The 19,371-nt window shown below is 33.6% G+C and overlaps 1 protein-coding gene across 1 annotated transcript in view; it reads left to right on the forward strand.

Moving 5' to 3' along the window:
* Positions 1-2,684: 2,684 nt before the first annotated feature.
* LOC137655676 (integrin alpha-PS2-like) overlaps positions 2,685-19,371 on the forward strand; it is a 698,738-nt gene continuing 682,051 nt past the window's right edge. The window contains 1 exon segment of the mRNA XM_068389635.1: positions 2,685-3,225. Within this exon segment, the coding sequence (XP_068245736.1) occupies positions 3,056-3,225 (170 nt within the window). The 5' untranslated portion in view covers positions 2,685-3,055.

A 19,371-nucleotide genomic window follows, 5' to 3' on the forward strand; every position in this document is an offset into this window, starting at 1 on the left:
ATATATATATATATATATATATATATAACTAATTTTAAGAGAGAAAATAAACATTCCTGTAATAAGAGAAAAATCTGATGTTTATTTTGACAATAAAAATAGGTACATCCTGTAATGGAAAAATGAAATTGAAGCTAAGTAAAGAAGAAAAAGAAGAAATAAACAGTAATTAAAAGAAATGTTTTGGAATCAGCACAAGAGATTGGTGGAAATGTTATTAAAGATCAGGGAAAACTGTCAGAAAATAGCAAAATTCTTAATAAAGAAAAAGGATTAGAAATAAGGGTATAATACAAGAGATCTGAAATAGAATCGGCAGAACTAACCAAAACAATAAACAATAAAAATTCCAGACATTAGTAAAGACAATCAAACCAAATTGAGGAAACACTATATTACGGGCTGCCAACGGAAGAGCCCGTGTCTTGCATAAGGCAAGGCATTCTACACAAACACACACACACACTACAAGAAGAAAGAAGAATCAAATAGATGAAAAGAACATCTGAAACAGGGCATCAACAGATGCCGGTCAAGGCGGGGATATGCCTCACACGATTTTACCATGTTCCAGCCTACATTACGTCACTGAGGCGCCAAATTTGCATGTTGTGTCGTCAGGTATGAAATGTGTGTATATGTCTGTGTGAACATCACATATTATAAAGTACATAAAGTGAGTGAGATATTATTCTCTCTCTCTCTATCTATCTTTCTCTCTCTCTCACTGAGGGACCTGGGGGAACCCAAACATGGAATAAGGCTCTCTCTCTCTCTCTCTCTCTCTCTCTCTCTCTCTCTCTCTCTCTCTCTCAATCAATTAATCTTTTTTTGAATATCATCGAAAATTCATCCGTAATGTTTTTCCTGCAGAAAATACTGGCATATGTAGGCATTTTTTTCTTTTTTTTTTCTTTTTTGCTTGGCTATGTAGATGCGAGCGAATTGCTGAGCTATTGTTTGAGTCCGTGTCAACACTGAAAGTTAACACTAGAGTATGCCTATACTGGCAGCCTGTCATCAATATAGGAAAATATTTAAAAATCCGTTGCTGGCTTATTTTTCTATTGAGTCGTGTGGCTTCTCGAATCTGAAATCATAAACTGGCTTATTAGCGCCCATGAAAATGACCCATTCGTTACACACAGCTTACAGGCTATATATGTATGCCACATTTTTTTATTATTATTTTATAAGTGCCTCATGCATTGCAAGTTTACTATCCTTTAAATGCTGCAATATTTACGTTTATATTGACTCGGTGTGTGTTTACCTATCTGTAATGTCTTTGACCTAAATCAGATGATTGGCGCCTTGCTTGTTTAGACAGCAAAGCAACTGTGTACTTGGGTGTAACCCCCGCTCGACTTCCCCTCCAACCTTGGCTCTAACTAACTAACTAATATATATATATATATATATATATATATATATATATATATATATATATATATATATATATATATATATATATATATATATATATCCAATCACGCTAAGATCTCCCCGGCCCTTAGGGGGAGAGGGAGTAGTAATACCCTGGTGAGAAAGGGTTACGTGTGTTTGCAGATTTATCTAAATATTTAGCCGTTATTTTGACGGGTCGTATATATATATATATATATATATATATATATATATATATATATATATATATATATATATATATATATATATATATATATAATAATAATAATAATAAATCTCTGTGCATTGTCCTTTTTCCTTTTGTCTCTGCGATTGTGCTTGCTCATTAATTTTCTCGTATTTTTGTGAATAAATAATTTTTAATGTGACAGTAGTAATATCAACAACACTAGAAGAAATTGGGTAGAAATGTAATGTATTTTTTTGTTAAACGCTTCATAACCTTCATTCTCTTTTAAAATTATTTCCATTCGGTTTTTAATCATATAATCGAAAAGGAATGGTCCATAGACTGAATATAAGGAATCTGGCTTCAAAGATCTAAGGTATCTAGGCCTATGTAGTTGAGAGCAAATGAGTGTTCAAAATGAAGACGGCTATGAAATAGCTGAGGGGATTGAGGGAGACACGTGGGATGGACCCATATTTTTGGCAATGGACTACCCGATGATGGGTAGTGGTGGGGTCATTATGGGCCCCTTCCCCTTGGTCGGGGCTGTCGAAGAAAGAGGTTGTAAAGTCAACAGCGCGGAGGGGGAAGTAGCATGGCTTAGTAAACGACGGTGTGCCAAGCCTTCACAATATACTTTCTATTAAGACATGCAGCACTTTGTTCTTCGTTTTATAATATGCTTTAGCGTATTGTTTGAAATATTATAGATGAATTTTACATTCAAACCTATTTTTCTTATGAATTGGTCTAGTGCCACTTTCTTGTTGGTTTGTAGTACCTTTAGGGCATTAGCAATCGAAGGAACAATATCAGTTACGGTTCATTGTTCATTTACTTAACTTTCATCAGGTATCGGTAAAGATTTTCACTCGATTTCCTTTTAAATCAAATCCCGTGATAGTCTATGAATGAAACTGTAACTACCAAGGAAGTGGTAATTAAATAATCCCATTGACAGCACTCGAGTACCATTTTGTAGTTATCAATTTAGGCTAATAGGTTTAAAACAAAGCAAGGCTGCATGAAAAGTTTTCCAGTTGTCTAACCACATTACATTCCCAAACGAAGAGTGATATTTCATTATGTCGGCAAGGAAAGAGTAGAGAAGGAAAAGGCGTATCCCTAACCGGCATCTGTCAGTAGAGTGTAAGTGCATGGACGAAAATGGTTCTGGGTCTCTCAGACAGAAACTTGAGGTTTCAGTGTTTGGTGAACCACAGTGGGAAGAGGTTGTTGCGCGCGCATATGTAAGTCCCATTCACACAGGCGCTGCCGCGCGTGAGTTCCAACGGGAAACGGGTTGGCTTAAATTTTAAATGTGGATAGTTAATACTTATATACGCATTTGGAATAGGGAAATAGCTGTGTAAATCGCAACATTGAAACATTTACTTGTTACAAAAAAGAAAAAAAAAAGAAATTACAGAAGTTTTAAATAGTGTATCTGGAGACACCATGGCGAGGATGCGCGGAGGTAGCTGGTTGCTAATGCTGTTTTGGTTGCTGGTGGACTACTGCAATGCTTTTAATATTGATATTGGCAGCCATGTCACACACTTCGGAGACCAAAGTAATTCCATGTTTGGTTTCGACGTCGCTCAGTACAAGTATGGAGGAAAGAGCCTGTAAGTACTGTACTGTGAAACCTTTTCAATCATTTTGGTTTTAAATTGCCTAACCTTTAATATTTCTACAGTGACCATGTCATGTTTAGGGAGCTAACTGTTTTTAATTTTTAATCAAGTACTAGGTGTATACTTGAGACTGCTATGTTGTTCATAGGACATTTGCTCCTGTATTTTCTATATACCGAAATTTAGCCGTATTTTCTGTATACGAAATGTCATCTGAATCATTAAATTACCTATAGGCCTATAGGCAATGGGGACACTGAAGTTTAAAGTCTTTCATTCGTGTGTCTTTTCATTTAGGATGTTGTGATACTGTTGTTTCAGATTAAATTAGTTTTCATAACCTGGCTGTTATCCGTTGTTTATTATATATATATATATATATATATATATATATATATATATATATATATATATATATATATATATATATATATATATATATATATATATATATATATATATATATTATATATATATTATATATATATATATATATATATATATATATATATATATATATATATATATATATCCAAAATATGTATTAATCTAATTTTTGGGGGAGTTTGGGGAAGCTAACGCAACCATAATGAACATTCATCTAGTCTCGAACCGGTTTTGTATTGTTTTTTATGCGAGTAAAACTGTAGCTATGCTGAAATTACCTTTTTCAACACTTGTCAGGTTGTTTTTTATTATTTAGCGTGTGAATCCTTGTTTCAAATATGCTACAATTATACTCTAGGTGTATGCGTGATCAGATTGACTGATTGGAGTACGATGATTTATGTAGGCTACTAAATTAACATAAATGATTTCATATGATTTCATGGCTAGATTCACATGTCGCGTCTTTTCACACTGAAATGGATTTCTATCTTGTTACTTGTTTTGGGTTTAAATCCTACCCTCCACTGAAGTCGAGTGAACTACTTCTCGGGCGATTCCATATTAATCATCTAACGAAACATTTTCATTATAACTTATACAATTCTTTGATTGTAGCATCTTCCAAATCATATGATCTTGTGAAAAGTAATGTCTTTAGTTTCTTCTTAAATTCAATTGCTCCCTTTAGGTCCTTCATTTTAGTTGGCAGTTTATTAAAAGCCCTTCCCACCTTTTTTATTGATTTGAATTAATTAATGTAACCTATGGACTTTCGATTTAGTGTTATGCTTTAAAAGGTTTAAGGGTCATTGCTCCTAATCACTGATGTTGCTGCTAACTTTGTTTATTTATTGCATAACTCAGATAAAGAAACGGTTTTGTATTAATGTATAAGCTCGTAGGCTACACGTGTGTATATTATTATTGGTTAATAGATTATCCTCCTGTGCTGGTTCCCAAGACGATATTATGAATATTTTGTCGCGTTCCTATTCATATTTTATTCAATTATTTGTTTAATTATGACATGTTATTTGTGTATTATAATCGTACTTGCAGCTACAACCCTAGTTAGGTACCCAAGGGCTTCAAGAGGTGTAAAGTAGTCCAGTGAGAAAAGGAAATAAGCAAACTACGAGAGAAGTAATTAATAATTGAAATTAAATATTTTAAGAACAGTAATCATAACACAATAAAAAAAAACAAGAGGAGAAATAAGATTAGTGTGCCTGAGTGTACCCTCAAGCAAGAGAACTCTACCCCAAGGCGGTGGAAGACCATGGTACAGAGGTTGTGACACTACCCAAGACTAGAGAACAATGGTTTGATTTTGTAGTGTCCTTCTCTTAGAAGAGCTGCTTACCATAGCTAAGAGTCTCTTCTACCCTTACCAAGAGGAGAGTAGCCACTGAACAATTACAGTGAAATAGTTAACTCCTTGAACGAAGAATTGTTCGATAATCTCATAGTTGTTAGGTGTATGAGGACAGCGAAGATTATATAAATAATACACCAGCCTGTTTGGTGTATGTGCAGGCAAGGGGAAAATGAACCGTAACGAGAGGAAGGATCCAATGTAGTACTATCTGACCAGTTAAAGGACTTAACAACTCTCTAGCGGTAGTATTTCAACGGGTGGCTAGTTCCTGAATATGAGAACGGTGTATATCTTGGTTCTGATTAAGAGAGAGAGAGAGAGAGAGAGAGATGCTACAAAATGAAACCAAATTCTTACAGCATTTTAGATGTCGAGAACTGCTCATGGTAAATATGTCCTGTCATTTCCTCCTCCGTAGCATAGTGAAAATAGTTAAAAAAAAAAGTATTTGCTTGTAGATCAACTACTTTAGCTAATTTAACCGAGTAAAGATATATATATATATATATATATATATATATATATAGATTAATGCTCGTGGCTGTTTTGCGCCAATGAAATGATAGTTTTTGATTGATATTGTTACTTCAAATTAAGGGGAACAGTTAGTGTATATTTAGTAGTATATGGTATATATGTGAAACCTTCTCATTCATAGAAATTATATTTGCTAAAGGAGAACAATTCTTGTCTGAAGCTCGTGATGAGGGTGGCAGGTACATCCTCACCAAGATTCTTGGAGGGGACATTTTTTATGATGCTAGTGGCATTTTTAAGTTCATATTGGAAGTTGGCCTTCTTACTCGTTTTTAAATGATAAATTAAATTCTAAAAGGTGTTAAGTTATTTATTAATTTGTTTCAGTTTTAGTTTTTTATCTCAAGTTATTAATTTTTTATTAAGCATAGATAAACCGGCATCAATAACTACTGATGTTATGATGCCAGATAATTAATTACAAATCATTCATTCTTAGATGGTAAATGGAAAGTTTGCTCCCCGACTCTTAAACTCTCCTCTCTGATATTTATCAATGATCTTTCGAGATCAGTGGTATTATCTAAACTGATACTGCTCGGATGAAGGAATCGAGATATAAAAGTTCAATTGAAGCTTAAAGTTTTATAGATTGTTTTCACAACTTGCGTTCCACATTGTAGGCCTACAGAAACGAACACTGATGCTTCGGTTTCGTGTCAGGTGTTAGTGATGCCTTTTACGACGAAGCTTGTTTTTATTTGTTCCCTTTGAACTTAAACTTGTGGTAGATATAAATAAGATGATCTAGGCCTATAGCTTGTGCTGTATGCCATAAAGGTAGGGTGCTTAGGCCTATCTCAACCAGCTAGGCGTTTATGTGCGAACATGCGCTACTATACCCAGACCGACGTGTATGGTCTTACAAGAAGCTTTTCTTCATTATCGATGGAATTGTTTGAATTTTATGGCTTGACTGTTTTAAACTGAACATTGTAAACTGTAGTAATAAGTTCGCTGGCTCATCATTCAATGTATATATATATATATATATTGTGTGTGTATATATATATATATATATATGTGTGTGTATATATATATATATATATATGTGTGTGTGTGTGTGTGTATATATATATGTATATATATATGTATATATATATGTATATGTGTATATATATATGTATATGTATATATATATATATATATATATATTGTTTGTGCATGTGTGCTCGCTCATATTCGCCAAAAAAAGAGAGGATGAGAGAATAATGTAGATATCTTTTTAATGTAATCTATAGTATTTGCCCTAATGTATGATTGAATTTACGGTATCTCTATGCTTTAGTTTAAGTTTACTTGTAATTTTATAGAAAATAAATGAATAGGCCTATTTTGGGTTCGTTACTATGAAATTAGACTCCTGAATGAAAAGACCTTTGGAGAGAAAATGTCCTAGACCTACGCGAAGATTGGAGTGGTCATTTTTCTGTTCTCTGTGGAAAGCAGAAGGGTCAAGGTTTAAACAGAGATTGAGAGATGGGTCGGGTTAAGCTGGCTGATGTCATTGATAAACACGACACAGAGATTAGAAACCATGCTTGGCCACTGATGTCTATACTTACGATGTCCCTGGATATCAATTAGCTTCTTGTAATTTTCTTGATCCTCTTGTACCCAGTAATCGCTGTGACCATTTTTATTTTCTCAATTATAGTAACATTATGCCACACGTCAAATTTTGCTGTCAGTTTCTATCGGTGTGTTTTGTTGAACCTTTGCGAACCTGAGAATGTTAAAAAAAGTTGGAAGCTGAGCTGGAGTTCGTACGAACAGCGGAAAAGAACATGCTATTAGGTAAGGCAGCTGACACCTTAGAGCATAAGATAAGTACCGGTCTGTGTATCCGGACATTTGCAATCATCATCGAAGTTTAAAGATGAAGCAGCTGCCGTGGCAGGATATGTGATGCGCCCTCGGGATCTCAAGGCGCAGATCCATGGTGTCGATGAAAGTCATCCTATCCGGCTGGGCGTTCTGCTCCTCTAACCTTTCGTTGAATTTGCGTATACACACTGCGCCCGTTTGCTGCCTTGATTTGTGCATTTTTTCTTTTAAGTGCTTGTATAGGAATCCTTGGTCTTTAGTCTTGGGTAGTGTCATAGCCTCTGTACCATGGTCTTCCACTGTTTAGGATTAGAGTTCTCATGCTTGAGGGTACACAAGTTACTATTCAACCGGTTTCCTCATTTCCTATCCTCGCTGGCTATTTTCCCTGCTGAAGCCCTTGAGCTTATAGCATCCTGTTTTTTCAATTAGGTTGTAGCTTAGCAAGTAGTAGTAATATTAATAATAATAATAATGGCTTTGAAACATTTCCACAGGTTTTCTCCGACCGGCGGGTTTAAGTGATTTCTGATGTACCGTATTTATAATTTGCATAACTGCTAATGGGTCAGACCCTTTTTTTTGGACAGGTGATAACCTGAAGGTGCAGATGGCCCACCTGACTAATCATGCGTTTTGAATAGGAAGTCCTTCTCATAAAAACTTTGATTTGCATTCTATATAATTTGCGCAGTCCCTTCAGTCGGCCAAGTGGTTCCGATGCACTGTAGTAGGAAGAAAATGTTATTTCGAGCGTGCTTAGAGTTTGTAGAAAACTCAGGAGGTAGTAATTTGACACACCCATATATATATATATATATATATGTATATTATATATATATATATATATATACACATATATAGATAGATATATGTATATATATATATATATATATATGTGTGTGTGTGTGTGTGTGTATAATCAAGGGATTATGGTGATTTAGTAATCCTTTCCACGACTTCAGACCTATTCTATCAAAACTTGACTTACTGAACTATCATGGCCAGAATGTCAACTGTGATTCCTTATCCAAGTTTTTTTTTTTTTTTTATGGTTAGGTCTGTCTTCTGAGAAGTCAATCGACAGATGTTCAGCTGATATAATAGCTGGAGTGATTACTGCTTTCAATATCATACAAGTTTCTGTTGGTGGTTTTATTACTGCAGCAGCTGCACGTTTTAAATGGCGTCATATTCAGTGGGATATCCAGAATTTTAACCAGAGGGGTAAACACTTGAAAATTCTCCAAAACAAAGTTGCTTTTATATTCCATTTGGTTTAGTAATATTTAGGGTGTTTGAAATAACAATAGCAAAGTGAAGGAAAGTTAAAGAAAAAGACTTTTTATTCACTACAAATCAACGAACATTATTCATACTATGGGCGTAACAAATCATTAGTTTTACAGTTTCTTTTGATAGTTGATAGGAATTAAATAACTTGCCAATGTATTGAATTTTTTAATTTTGCCACAAGGTAGTATCACTAGTAACTTCGTAGGAAACTTTAGTGTTATGATACAACAGATTGTGTCTCTATATAACATGTAATTTAGATATTAAATTAATTCAAAATCTAATCCATTTATAAATGCTCCACGAAAGGCATACAACAATTTAAAATGTGACATTTTGCAAAATACAAACATATACATTATAGTTTAATCTTTCTATTTTCATATTAATAAATCTTGTGACTACTGTTTCAAAGTAATTGATTCAGCTTTATCTCTTTCAGTGCTAATAAGGACATTGCCTGACAAATGGTCCTCAGTCAGTGTAGACCTAAGATCATTTTTAATTAACTTGAGGTCTACTAAAAAAATTTCTATAGTTGCACTTGAGACTAATTGTAGGCCTACCTGAAATTCTATGTAAAAATCACTACATATAAATATGTAGAACCAGATTATTTCTCTTTAGGAAATCTAAAACTTCCTGAACATTGGCATTATGCGAGTTTTATTTCTATTTCTTATGTCTCATTAACAAGTAAAGAAAACTGACTGTATTCAGCAAGTGCACTGTCTATATACAGATTTGATTAGAGCTTAGCCAGTTGTCTATAATGAGAAGTTTCACACAAATGGTTAGGGAAGCGAGCAAGAAACGTCTTGACTGAATTTACAAAATCAGAAAACCTGACCTGAAATAAATCAACCTATCAAATATAGCAAACTATTCACTTGAACTTAGCTTGAGCATTAGCTGCTGATTCATCAGCACCTGTTTCTGTAACAACTGTCACACAAGAAAGTTTGAAGTTTATGAACTACGTTACTAGAGGAATCGACTCAAAAATTACAGCATGAGTAATAAAAAACGTTAATTTAATATTATGAGAGGTCCTTTATTATGACTACTTTACACTGTAGCTGTGCTTCCAAACAGTGTTTAAAAGTTTTTGACAGAAAGAACATACGAAAATTTGTTTTAACATTTCCCCAAATATTTTCCCGGGGTGGGAGGTCCGCCGTCTGCCCTCCTGCCCACCCCTCATGGCTACGCCATTGATCATATTAGTACTTTTTTTGGGTCTCCTCTTCTCTCTCTCTCTCTCTCTCTCTCTCTCTCTCTCTCTCTGAAATTTCATCACCGTTATGTAGATTGGTTATTAGTAAAATTAACTATTAACTATAATTATTATAACTTATTTTTGTGTCATTGATAATCTTGGTTTGGTTTTTCACAGATGCAATCTTCCCGTTGCAACATGGCTTATATATATATATATATATATTATACATATATATATATATATATCACATATATATATACATATATATATATACACATATATATATATACATATATATAATATCATATGTATATATATATACATATGTATATATATATACATATGTATATATATATATATATATATAATACATACATACATATATATACATAATGTGTGTATGGATGTATGTATGTATATATGGATGTATGTGTGTGTGTATAAAGCTTGGTTTCATGCAGTATTGCACCTTAGGACAGGGGTAATCAGCAATGACGCAATTTCAAGCTCAGCCTTCAATATTCTTACAATGAGTCCATAATACTTCGCAAACACACGCCATTTAGATGACTGAAGTGCGTAGACTCACCCAAGACGCAATACTACTGACAAATCATGACTATGTCTCTGTCTCAGCAATTTAAAAAAAGGTAAAATAAATTCCACGAGTATAAACGAAAACACGGGAAGTACTATGATTTATCTTGCTCTAGAACAGTGGTTCTTAAATTCTACTCTCAAAATTGCTTCAACATAAATCAGTGATATACTCACTAAACAGTTAGGAGTGACCTAAGCCATCCATGTATAGATACAATACCATTATAGAGGCCACTAATTCTAAGGCTAGTATGAGAGAGAGATGAGAGAGAGAGAGAGAGAGAGAGAGAGTTAATTTACATACACACCCACCCTTGTTATTTTTTCACTAGGTTTTAGTTCCAACGGATTTCAAGATGATGTTTTATCATTATGCGGATTTCATTTTATTCCTGTGAATTAAGATGATGATGAATATAAAGATTTATATCTTTGTCCTCTGAAGTGATTGACGTTACTGACATTAATCTGTCATTGGATTACAAAGTCACGCTCTTTTGACAGTTAATACTGGCAGATCCTTGAAACCAGTGCGAGTTACAACTTTTTTTTGAGTACGTTCATTACATGAAATGTAGGTAAGATAGATGTTACTGTAGGATTTAATGGATACACACATTTTATAGCTTTTAAGGTTACTAAATTTTATATTGCATATAGGCTAACAAAATTTGGGAGATTTTTAGGGTATTGTCATCTTGTGTGGCGTTTATGACTTAAACCGTTTAAATATCTTTGACCCCAATTGTTTTTCTTTTGTTTCGCGAAAGCAAATGAACATACTATTGTTCTAGTGTCCTTTTGTTGAAATCTATAATAAAGATTTTTAGTTTTGAAACTCAAATAACTTTCCAATTTACGACCTTTTTTTATTTGATTTTATTCGGTTTTTAGATTTCGATATTTTTCTTAAGGAAATGAAAACGATTAGCCTAATGATTTTAATTTTGGTTTTTCTTTAACACCACACTCTCTCTCTCTCTCTCTCTCTCTCTCTCTCTCTCTTCTCTCTCTCTCATAATAGATCACTCTACCCAAGAACAAATTGAGTCTCCTCTGGTGGACTAAAAAGTCTTTGAGACATCCAAAATCCTTCTAACACCCCCCCCCTCTCTCTCTCTCTCTCTCTTCTCCTCTCTCTCTCTCTCTCACACAGTAAACCAACCTAGTATGGTTAATATTGACTAGGTAATCCCACTCAGAAAGGATCACATTTGCAGTACTTATGTATTTATATAATATATACGCTAGGCGTATGCATGGAGAGCCAAGAAAAGAAATAAATTTGGATCCCTGATTCCACGAGCAGCTCTCATTTCCTTCATTTTATAAAATTTCCATGTGTCATTTATTATCGTTCCATTGGTCTTTTTTTATATTCGTTCATTGTGTATTTTTATTTTTAAGTAAGTTTTAATTAAATGTTATCTTTCTGTCCATCCTTTTATATATATAATATATATATATATATATAATATATATATATATATATATATATTTCACAATTTTGCTGTATTTTTCGATGTATTTTGAATATACTAATTTATATATTGATTAATTTTTGCAACTCCGCAGTATTCCTCATGATGATCATTCTTATTAAACAAGTTTTATGAGTCTCATGTGTCACAGTAACTTATATTGAACCTTTTCTTTCTTTTAAAGGCCAAATGTTGCATTTTAAGTTATTGTTTCAGAACACTCACTGAAATTAAATAATCAAAGAAAATTCGTTTAACAAACGGGTGATTAATGTGCATACTGAAAAATAAGTCGACCTTCTCAATGTTTAATTTCTTGTGCTATGCAGGTCAGCTCTTTCGAAAATTTAGAAATGGCTTTGTTGTCTGTTGAGGTGTGGGCCATTTTATTAGAAACCCAGTCATAGAAAATAAATTTTTGATACCTATTCAGGGCAAATATATGCCAAAGCTGATTTTTTTAGGGTGAAGGTTTGATAATTGCTGCAGAAGCCGATCTTCTGAAAGCTATTTACCTTTTATGGTTTTTAATTGAATTTCCTTTTATTCTTTCTTTATAACAAATTATATCGGGGTCAACGGACCTGTTTTTAAAATATCTTATTTAATTGTTCATTATTTCTCAGATCGTTTATATTTATTTTCCTATTCCCTTTCCTCTCTGGGCTATTTTTCCTTGTTAGAGCCCTTGGTCTTATTGCATCCTGATTTACCAACTAGGGTTGTTACCTTACCTAGTAATAATAATAATAATAATAATAATAATATGTCAGGATGCCAGAAAACTCCAAATCAACCATTTCATATTTTATATAATATTAGGTATATAATATATTTTTATCATATTTTCTTATAGAAAGGTATGCGAACTAAAAATAGGGGTAATATATATGTTTTTTTTTTATCCCAAATTCTCAGCACAAACGAAACGACCTTGGTCAAATCACGGTAAGACAAACGTACTGGAGGGAGGGAGGGATCCCTTGGGTGTGGTTAACTAATAATTCAAAGTAAATCATCATTAGCCTAATGTGATACTTTAGCATGGGGGGAAGTCGAGTAATTAAACTCGCCCGTTATCCATGTGGATCCTATTTCACTAGGAGACGATCATTATGATGACATGGATAATGTTCTTGTTTTAAGCAAGCGTTAACCCGTATACGAGGAGTCGTTTAGACAATTTTTATTGTCCATTTTTATTCATGTTCCTAGTATATCTTATTTTCCTATTTGCGTTACTTTATTTTCAATTTTGCTTAGATAATAATTAGATTTTTTACTGGAGTGTCCCGAAGGAAAGTTCATGCTTTGATATATAAGTCTAGATATCAGATCTCTAAACAGTGTCTTTATTTCTCAAGATAGAATCTCTCCATTTGAAATAACAGGATTCATCAACCTTTACCTTAGCATTTACTTCACTGAAGAACCGCTTATTCTATCGAAAGGTAAACCAATGTCCCTGTTATGGATTGATATAAATTCCTCAACTAATTTTCTCATTCCCACACCGAGCTCTCCTGTCTGAACTGCAATTTAATAACCCATTTTCACCCCTTCTCTCTAGCATGAAGATATCTATTTTAAACCTCCAGCCCACTCCCTATAATTACGCTCATTAACTAGTCCCTCCATTTACTTTGTGCCAGCACATAATCAATCAATACATACATATTTACATATACACACTTCGTAATACTTGAAGATGAAGGGATTTGATATCCAGGAAACGTAAGAGTTCTTGCAACTTGGAAGTGAACGGCCACCGATACGCCTTTCTTAAGGTGTAGGAATCGCTAATGTATATTTTTATGCATAGAAATTTCATCCAGAAATCCGCTTTTGAAGAATGAATGCCCCAGTGCTTCTGGAACCACCACCTGTCAGGGTAGCAGCTTATATAGTCCTCTCTCTCTCTCTCTCTCTCTCTCTCTCTCTCTCTCTCTATATATATAGATATATATATTCATTCATTTATTTATTCATATATCATTTGTCATTAACGCACATGAGTTTATGTAAATATTAACTACGAATGGGATTAATATAGGATTTTAACCTTGGAATTATATTATTATTATTATTATTATTATTATTATTATTTATTATTATTATTAATAATAATATTAGTTAACCAACACGCCTAGTTGAAAATATGGATGCTACAAGATTAGAGCTCCAACAGGGAAAGTAGTCCAGTGAGTAAAGTGGCATAAGAAAATTTTTAAGAAGTAATAAATTAAATATGAAATACTTCAAGATCAGTAACAACGTTAAAATATATTGTTATATATAAAACTATGTGCAGCGTAACAAAAATCATTTGTAAAATAGACGATTATTCAAGTCGAAATGTAAAAAAGAAAAAAAAATAAATCGTGAGAAATTAAGAGCCGGCCTGTCTAAGAAAACATTTCCTCTGAGAAGAAATTATGTGAAATGAAGAAGGATGTCAGTCATCCTTCGCCTTGGCATTGGATGAAGGGCGCAGGGGTCATCAAACGATGGGCCTCCCTTCTCACCTTTCACCCTTGACTAGTTGAGGTTAAATCCGTGGAGTTTTAGTCTAAAATTTAATACCTCTCTCTCTCTCATCTCTCTCTCTCTCTCTCTCTCTCTTCAGGTGTTAATTAGTATTTTTCGTACTCTTCTTTAACTGTTTACTGGATAGATTTCTTTCTCTCTTTTCATTGTGTATTGTATATATATCTTTCTATTTCACTGTGCATAGGTTATTTACGAGTTGGATACATTCTATGCAAGCTCTTAAACCATTAATTGTAGTAACTTTGGTACTTTTATTGACAGTCCCTTCTTCCCTTGGCGTATCTTATCAGTGATGTATTATCTCTACTGTAACCCCATGGGATCGTCGTTCCCTTGAGCAACCAATCTCCCAATCCATAAATAGAACGAGCAAGTGAGTCATCATCAAAGATTATGAATTCTAAGTTCATTTTGAAAATGAAATTATTTCGTTTCTCAGTATTCATTTATTTACATTTATAATCTTTGTGTATGGAAGGGTAAAAGTTAAAGTACAAGCCATTTGTGAGATATATCTTGTTATACTTTTAGCATTACTCCTGTTTTTTTACACGTGTTTGCCGAATGTAAGATACTATATTATCTTTACCTGTGACATTGTAGATAAATTGATTCTTCAATAAGCTTGCTTTACAACGACGGATCACACTAATTGGTTTTAGTCAGTGTTTATTTTGGCCAATTTTCATTTCAAAATTCTTTAACAACTTGCAGCCAATTTGAGGCTTAAAATATTACAACTGGAGTTCACTGATTTTCTCATGTCTGCCTGCGTAGGTGCAGCTTTTGCTTGAGATTGCTAAACTACGTTTTGATAATTGACTAATGATTGATAAAACTATGTTTCTGCCTTACTTGAATATAACAAAATATAACTGATAGAATTCGATGCTCTGATTATTCTTGGAGTAAATACCTCCGAGTAGTTTTAAGATATTGGCTTTCTATGTTTATAAATAGGCATGTATTCATGTTCATTCAGTGATGACGAGTTCTCCAAGAAAGGGGAATCTATATTGCAAGTGTTCTCTGCATTTATGTGAACTTTTAACGGAAAATTCCATATGTGAGTCATGCTTTAGCAGAAAATAAACGCATTGAATAAAAGACAGCCTCATTTTGTAACTGGCGTAGATTTTATACGTATTTGTGTGCGCGCGTTCTTAAGATGTACCTGAGGATCGTGTGCCGAAAGGTAGAAATAGTAGAGAGGAGGGTAGGCCATGGCAGGAGGGCCTCAGGTGGCATTAAGTGAGGTAAGCGTACGTTTATACACCAACGCGACTTTCTTAGCCAAGTTTCAGTAGTTCCTGCCAGCTGGGGATGTAGACTGCCTTCACTCTTGCAATGCTCCGTGCTAACGTCAGATGTAGTATTGTAGGTTGCTTCATGATTGTCAGTGCTAGATGGGGGAAAAATATGAGTCAGCTTTTTCTACATACAGTGCAATACATTATTTGTGGTTTTATAGGAGACTATCCATATTGATTCATACTATCTTCTATATATTGCATATATTAAAAATTTTAATTTTTATATATGATTAACTGTTAAAAAATTTAATTTGATGGAACTGGATCTCTCTCTCTCTCTCTCTCTCTCTCTCTCTCTCTCTCTCAGCTTCGTCGTTCCCTTGGAATTTTTACTTGTAAATATTTATGAAATTGTTTCAGACGACGAGAGGTCTGTTAGACATTGATATAAACGAAGCCAGATCCACTACTAAAGCTTCATTCACTAGGCTCGACTTTAAAGGATCCAAACATTGTAAATCAGATGACATTATACGATTATGATGGCAGTTAATGTTAGCTCGGAAGCCGGCAGAGATGCTAGACAAAGGGGCTCAGTGCATGAAACGACAGATATTAGTCCAATATATACAAGAGAGGGAAGGCTACAGACTCCGAAAGAAAATGGTTTAGTTTTAGGTTTCTGTTTATATCACCTTCAAGTACCTCCGGGGCTTAGCACAGGATTTCTATTAAAAGACACGAGGCTGTTAGAAGGACTACAGTCTACAGGGAACTTTGTCTCTAAAGCTGTTGATTAGTGGTAGGGAAGTATTTATGTGTAACATATACAGTATATATATATATATATATATATATTTATATATATATATATATATATATGTGTATATATATATATATATATATATGTTAATCTATATTTATATATTTATACATATATGTTTATATAACAAATGCACGTGTTTCTACTCCACCATAGGACAAAGGCCTCAGACATGTCAATTCATATCTGAGGTTTGGTTAGTTTTTTTTATCACCACGCTGGCGGATTGGTGATGGTGGGAGATTTTCGTCTGATCTCTCACAGCAAACCGACCTAGTATGCGTGGCTCTCATTTGTACAGCTTGACTGATCATGGCGATACGCAAACCCTTTAACCATGCTTAGTGGGGATACATAACGTGGTGAAAGATTACCGGTGTGTGTATATATATATATATATATATATACTGTATCCCCAAATAATCGACTCCGCACACGCCCAGACTTCCATTAGTAAATACAGTTTAGTGAAGGTAGCAGACTTGGCCTTATGTTTGTAAACAAAGCTGTGCTGTGTAGATGATCTGCACGAGAAAGAAAAGGAGCGCATGGTTGGTGTTCCTTACATGGTATGTTTAGCTTAGGTCTGTCATCAGAGACTGATAGATTTCATAGCAAATCGTTCATCCACAGTATCAACCTCAGAAGTATTTAGTTTTCGTAAGCAGTTCTAGGAGAGTAAGGCATCTCTGTGTACATGTAAATATATACATGCGTATAGGTTTATGGATTTACTAGATCTATGTTTACTTAAAAATATGATTAAATAATCACTGTAATACCGTACCGTTTCGGGGTCGTAGGGAATGACAGAAGGGGCATTATTAATTATGTGCGCAAGATCTGGAATTTATACAGGCAAAAAAAGTTAAAGCCACCATGAAATTCTCACGGACCGATAACCTACATTATTGGCATACGATGTATGTCAAATTTATAGTAGGTAATCAGCTATGGATATTTTGTTAGCCTACTTATCCCAGCAATTCGTTTTTATTGAGACTACAATTCCATGCGGACCACCTCAGTCATGTTAGTACCAGGTACATAACACATTGCATAGATCCATTGAAATAGCGAGTTTTAGTCTAATTGAGTAGATAAGTTTCCCTTTCCTTTCGTTTAATGCTGTTTGGTCTTTATGGATCCAGGCCGTTCATTGTGTATCTGACGAATAATCGATTGGGAATACGCTACATAGAGAAGGGTGCTGTTTTGGACTATCGTTGACATTGTTAATTAATTCCTGAACGTCTTAAGTGTTTTGGCTGTGGATCCCGTTATGTAAGTAGGGGGTCATACACACATATATGTATGGTATGTATAATCTATATATATATATATATATATTACACTATATATTAAATGTGTATGTATGTATGTCAATAAACAATTATATTTATTAGTATATAATTGAAACGTATGTATATATACATGTAATATATATATATATATATATATTACACTATATATTAAATGTGTATGTATGTATGTCAATAAACAATTATATTTATTAGTATATAATTGAAACGTATGTATATATACATGTATATATATATATATATATATATTACACTAAATAGTATATGTGTATGTATGCATGCCAATAAACAATTACATTTATTAATATATAATTGAATATATATATATATATATATATATATAATGTTCAAACATATAAAGTAAGACAGTTGACTTTTGGCATTCAATTATTTTCTTTTCAAAGATTTTAAGCTTTTTGTATAGTCTTCCGAGCGTAATGTGATCTCCTTAAGTCATAGATAAAAAAAAGTAAAAGGACGCATGAATAGACCATAATTATGCTCTTTGTATTATAATGTCTAAGCTAAGAATTTCTTACATTGAACTGACGTTCTTGAGATGCTTTGAATACGACTAATTGAGATTTATATATCTCTTCATTATGATTATGTTACTTGTCAGATTTGAAAACATCTCATGGTTTTTAAAGATCCTGTTTTTTACTTATTGTTTTATTTATTGATTTTGTATGCAAATCAGTTAAGCTATCATGGATGTATAGTTCTTCACATAGAAATCCGAATGACAGATTATATGTAACTATTTTTTGGGAATGCAATTTTTTATTTTTTATTTGGCTCTTTATTCACGCTATAGTGAAATAAGAAAACCATCAAATTAATATGGGAAAATGAAACCAGCATAGTACTGAGGGATACGAGGCCATTGCTTCTTTTTAGTCGGAATAAAGATCACATTAAATAGAAAAGCAATAATTGCTGCGACGTGTTTGCTATTTTTGTCTCCACTTTACGCCTCTGTTGATAAACCCGCAGAGCTAAGTATTATAAACAGGTCTCGGACAATGAAACAGTAATGGAGGTATTCGGTAAATGTTTAAATATTTTCAGAGCTTTCCCACATTTTTGGAATTGATGTTTCTGCTGTATTTGCGAAGAGTTACATACAAAATTAATCATTCCATTTTGTTCATTTGTTCTCACTCAGGCTTCTTGCTGTTGTTGATAACTGGATTTCGTTTGCTTGTTGAGTGTGTAGTGTCATGATATGGTAGTGCTATACTGGTGATACATTTTTTTGTTTTATAGTCTTTAGGGTGTATTTTATTTTGGTGTCACCTGTGCTGATTATACTCATGGATTTTGTAATGCATAGAAGGAATTGGGGATGGTGGAGAAGGATTGCACTGGATTGGTAATAGGAAAGTAGCTGACCTAGAGTATGCTGATGATGCTGTCCTTGTTAGCAAGAACACCAAAGGATTTGCCAATGCTTGC

Source organism: Palaemon carinicauda, chromosome 16 (assembly GCF_036898095.1).
Source record: "Palaemon carinicauda isolate YSFRI2023 chromosome 16, ASM3689809v2, whole genome shotgun sequence".
NCBI lineage: Eukaryota > Metazoa > Arthropoda > Malacostraca > Decapoda > Palaemonidae > Palaemon > Palaemon carinicauda.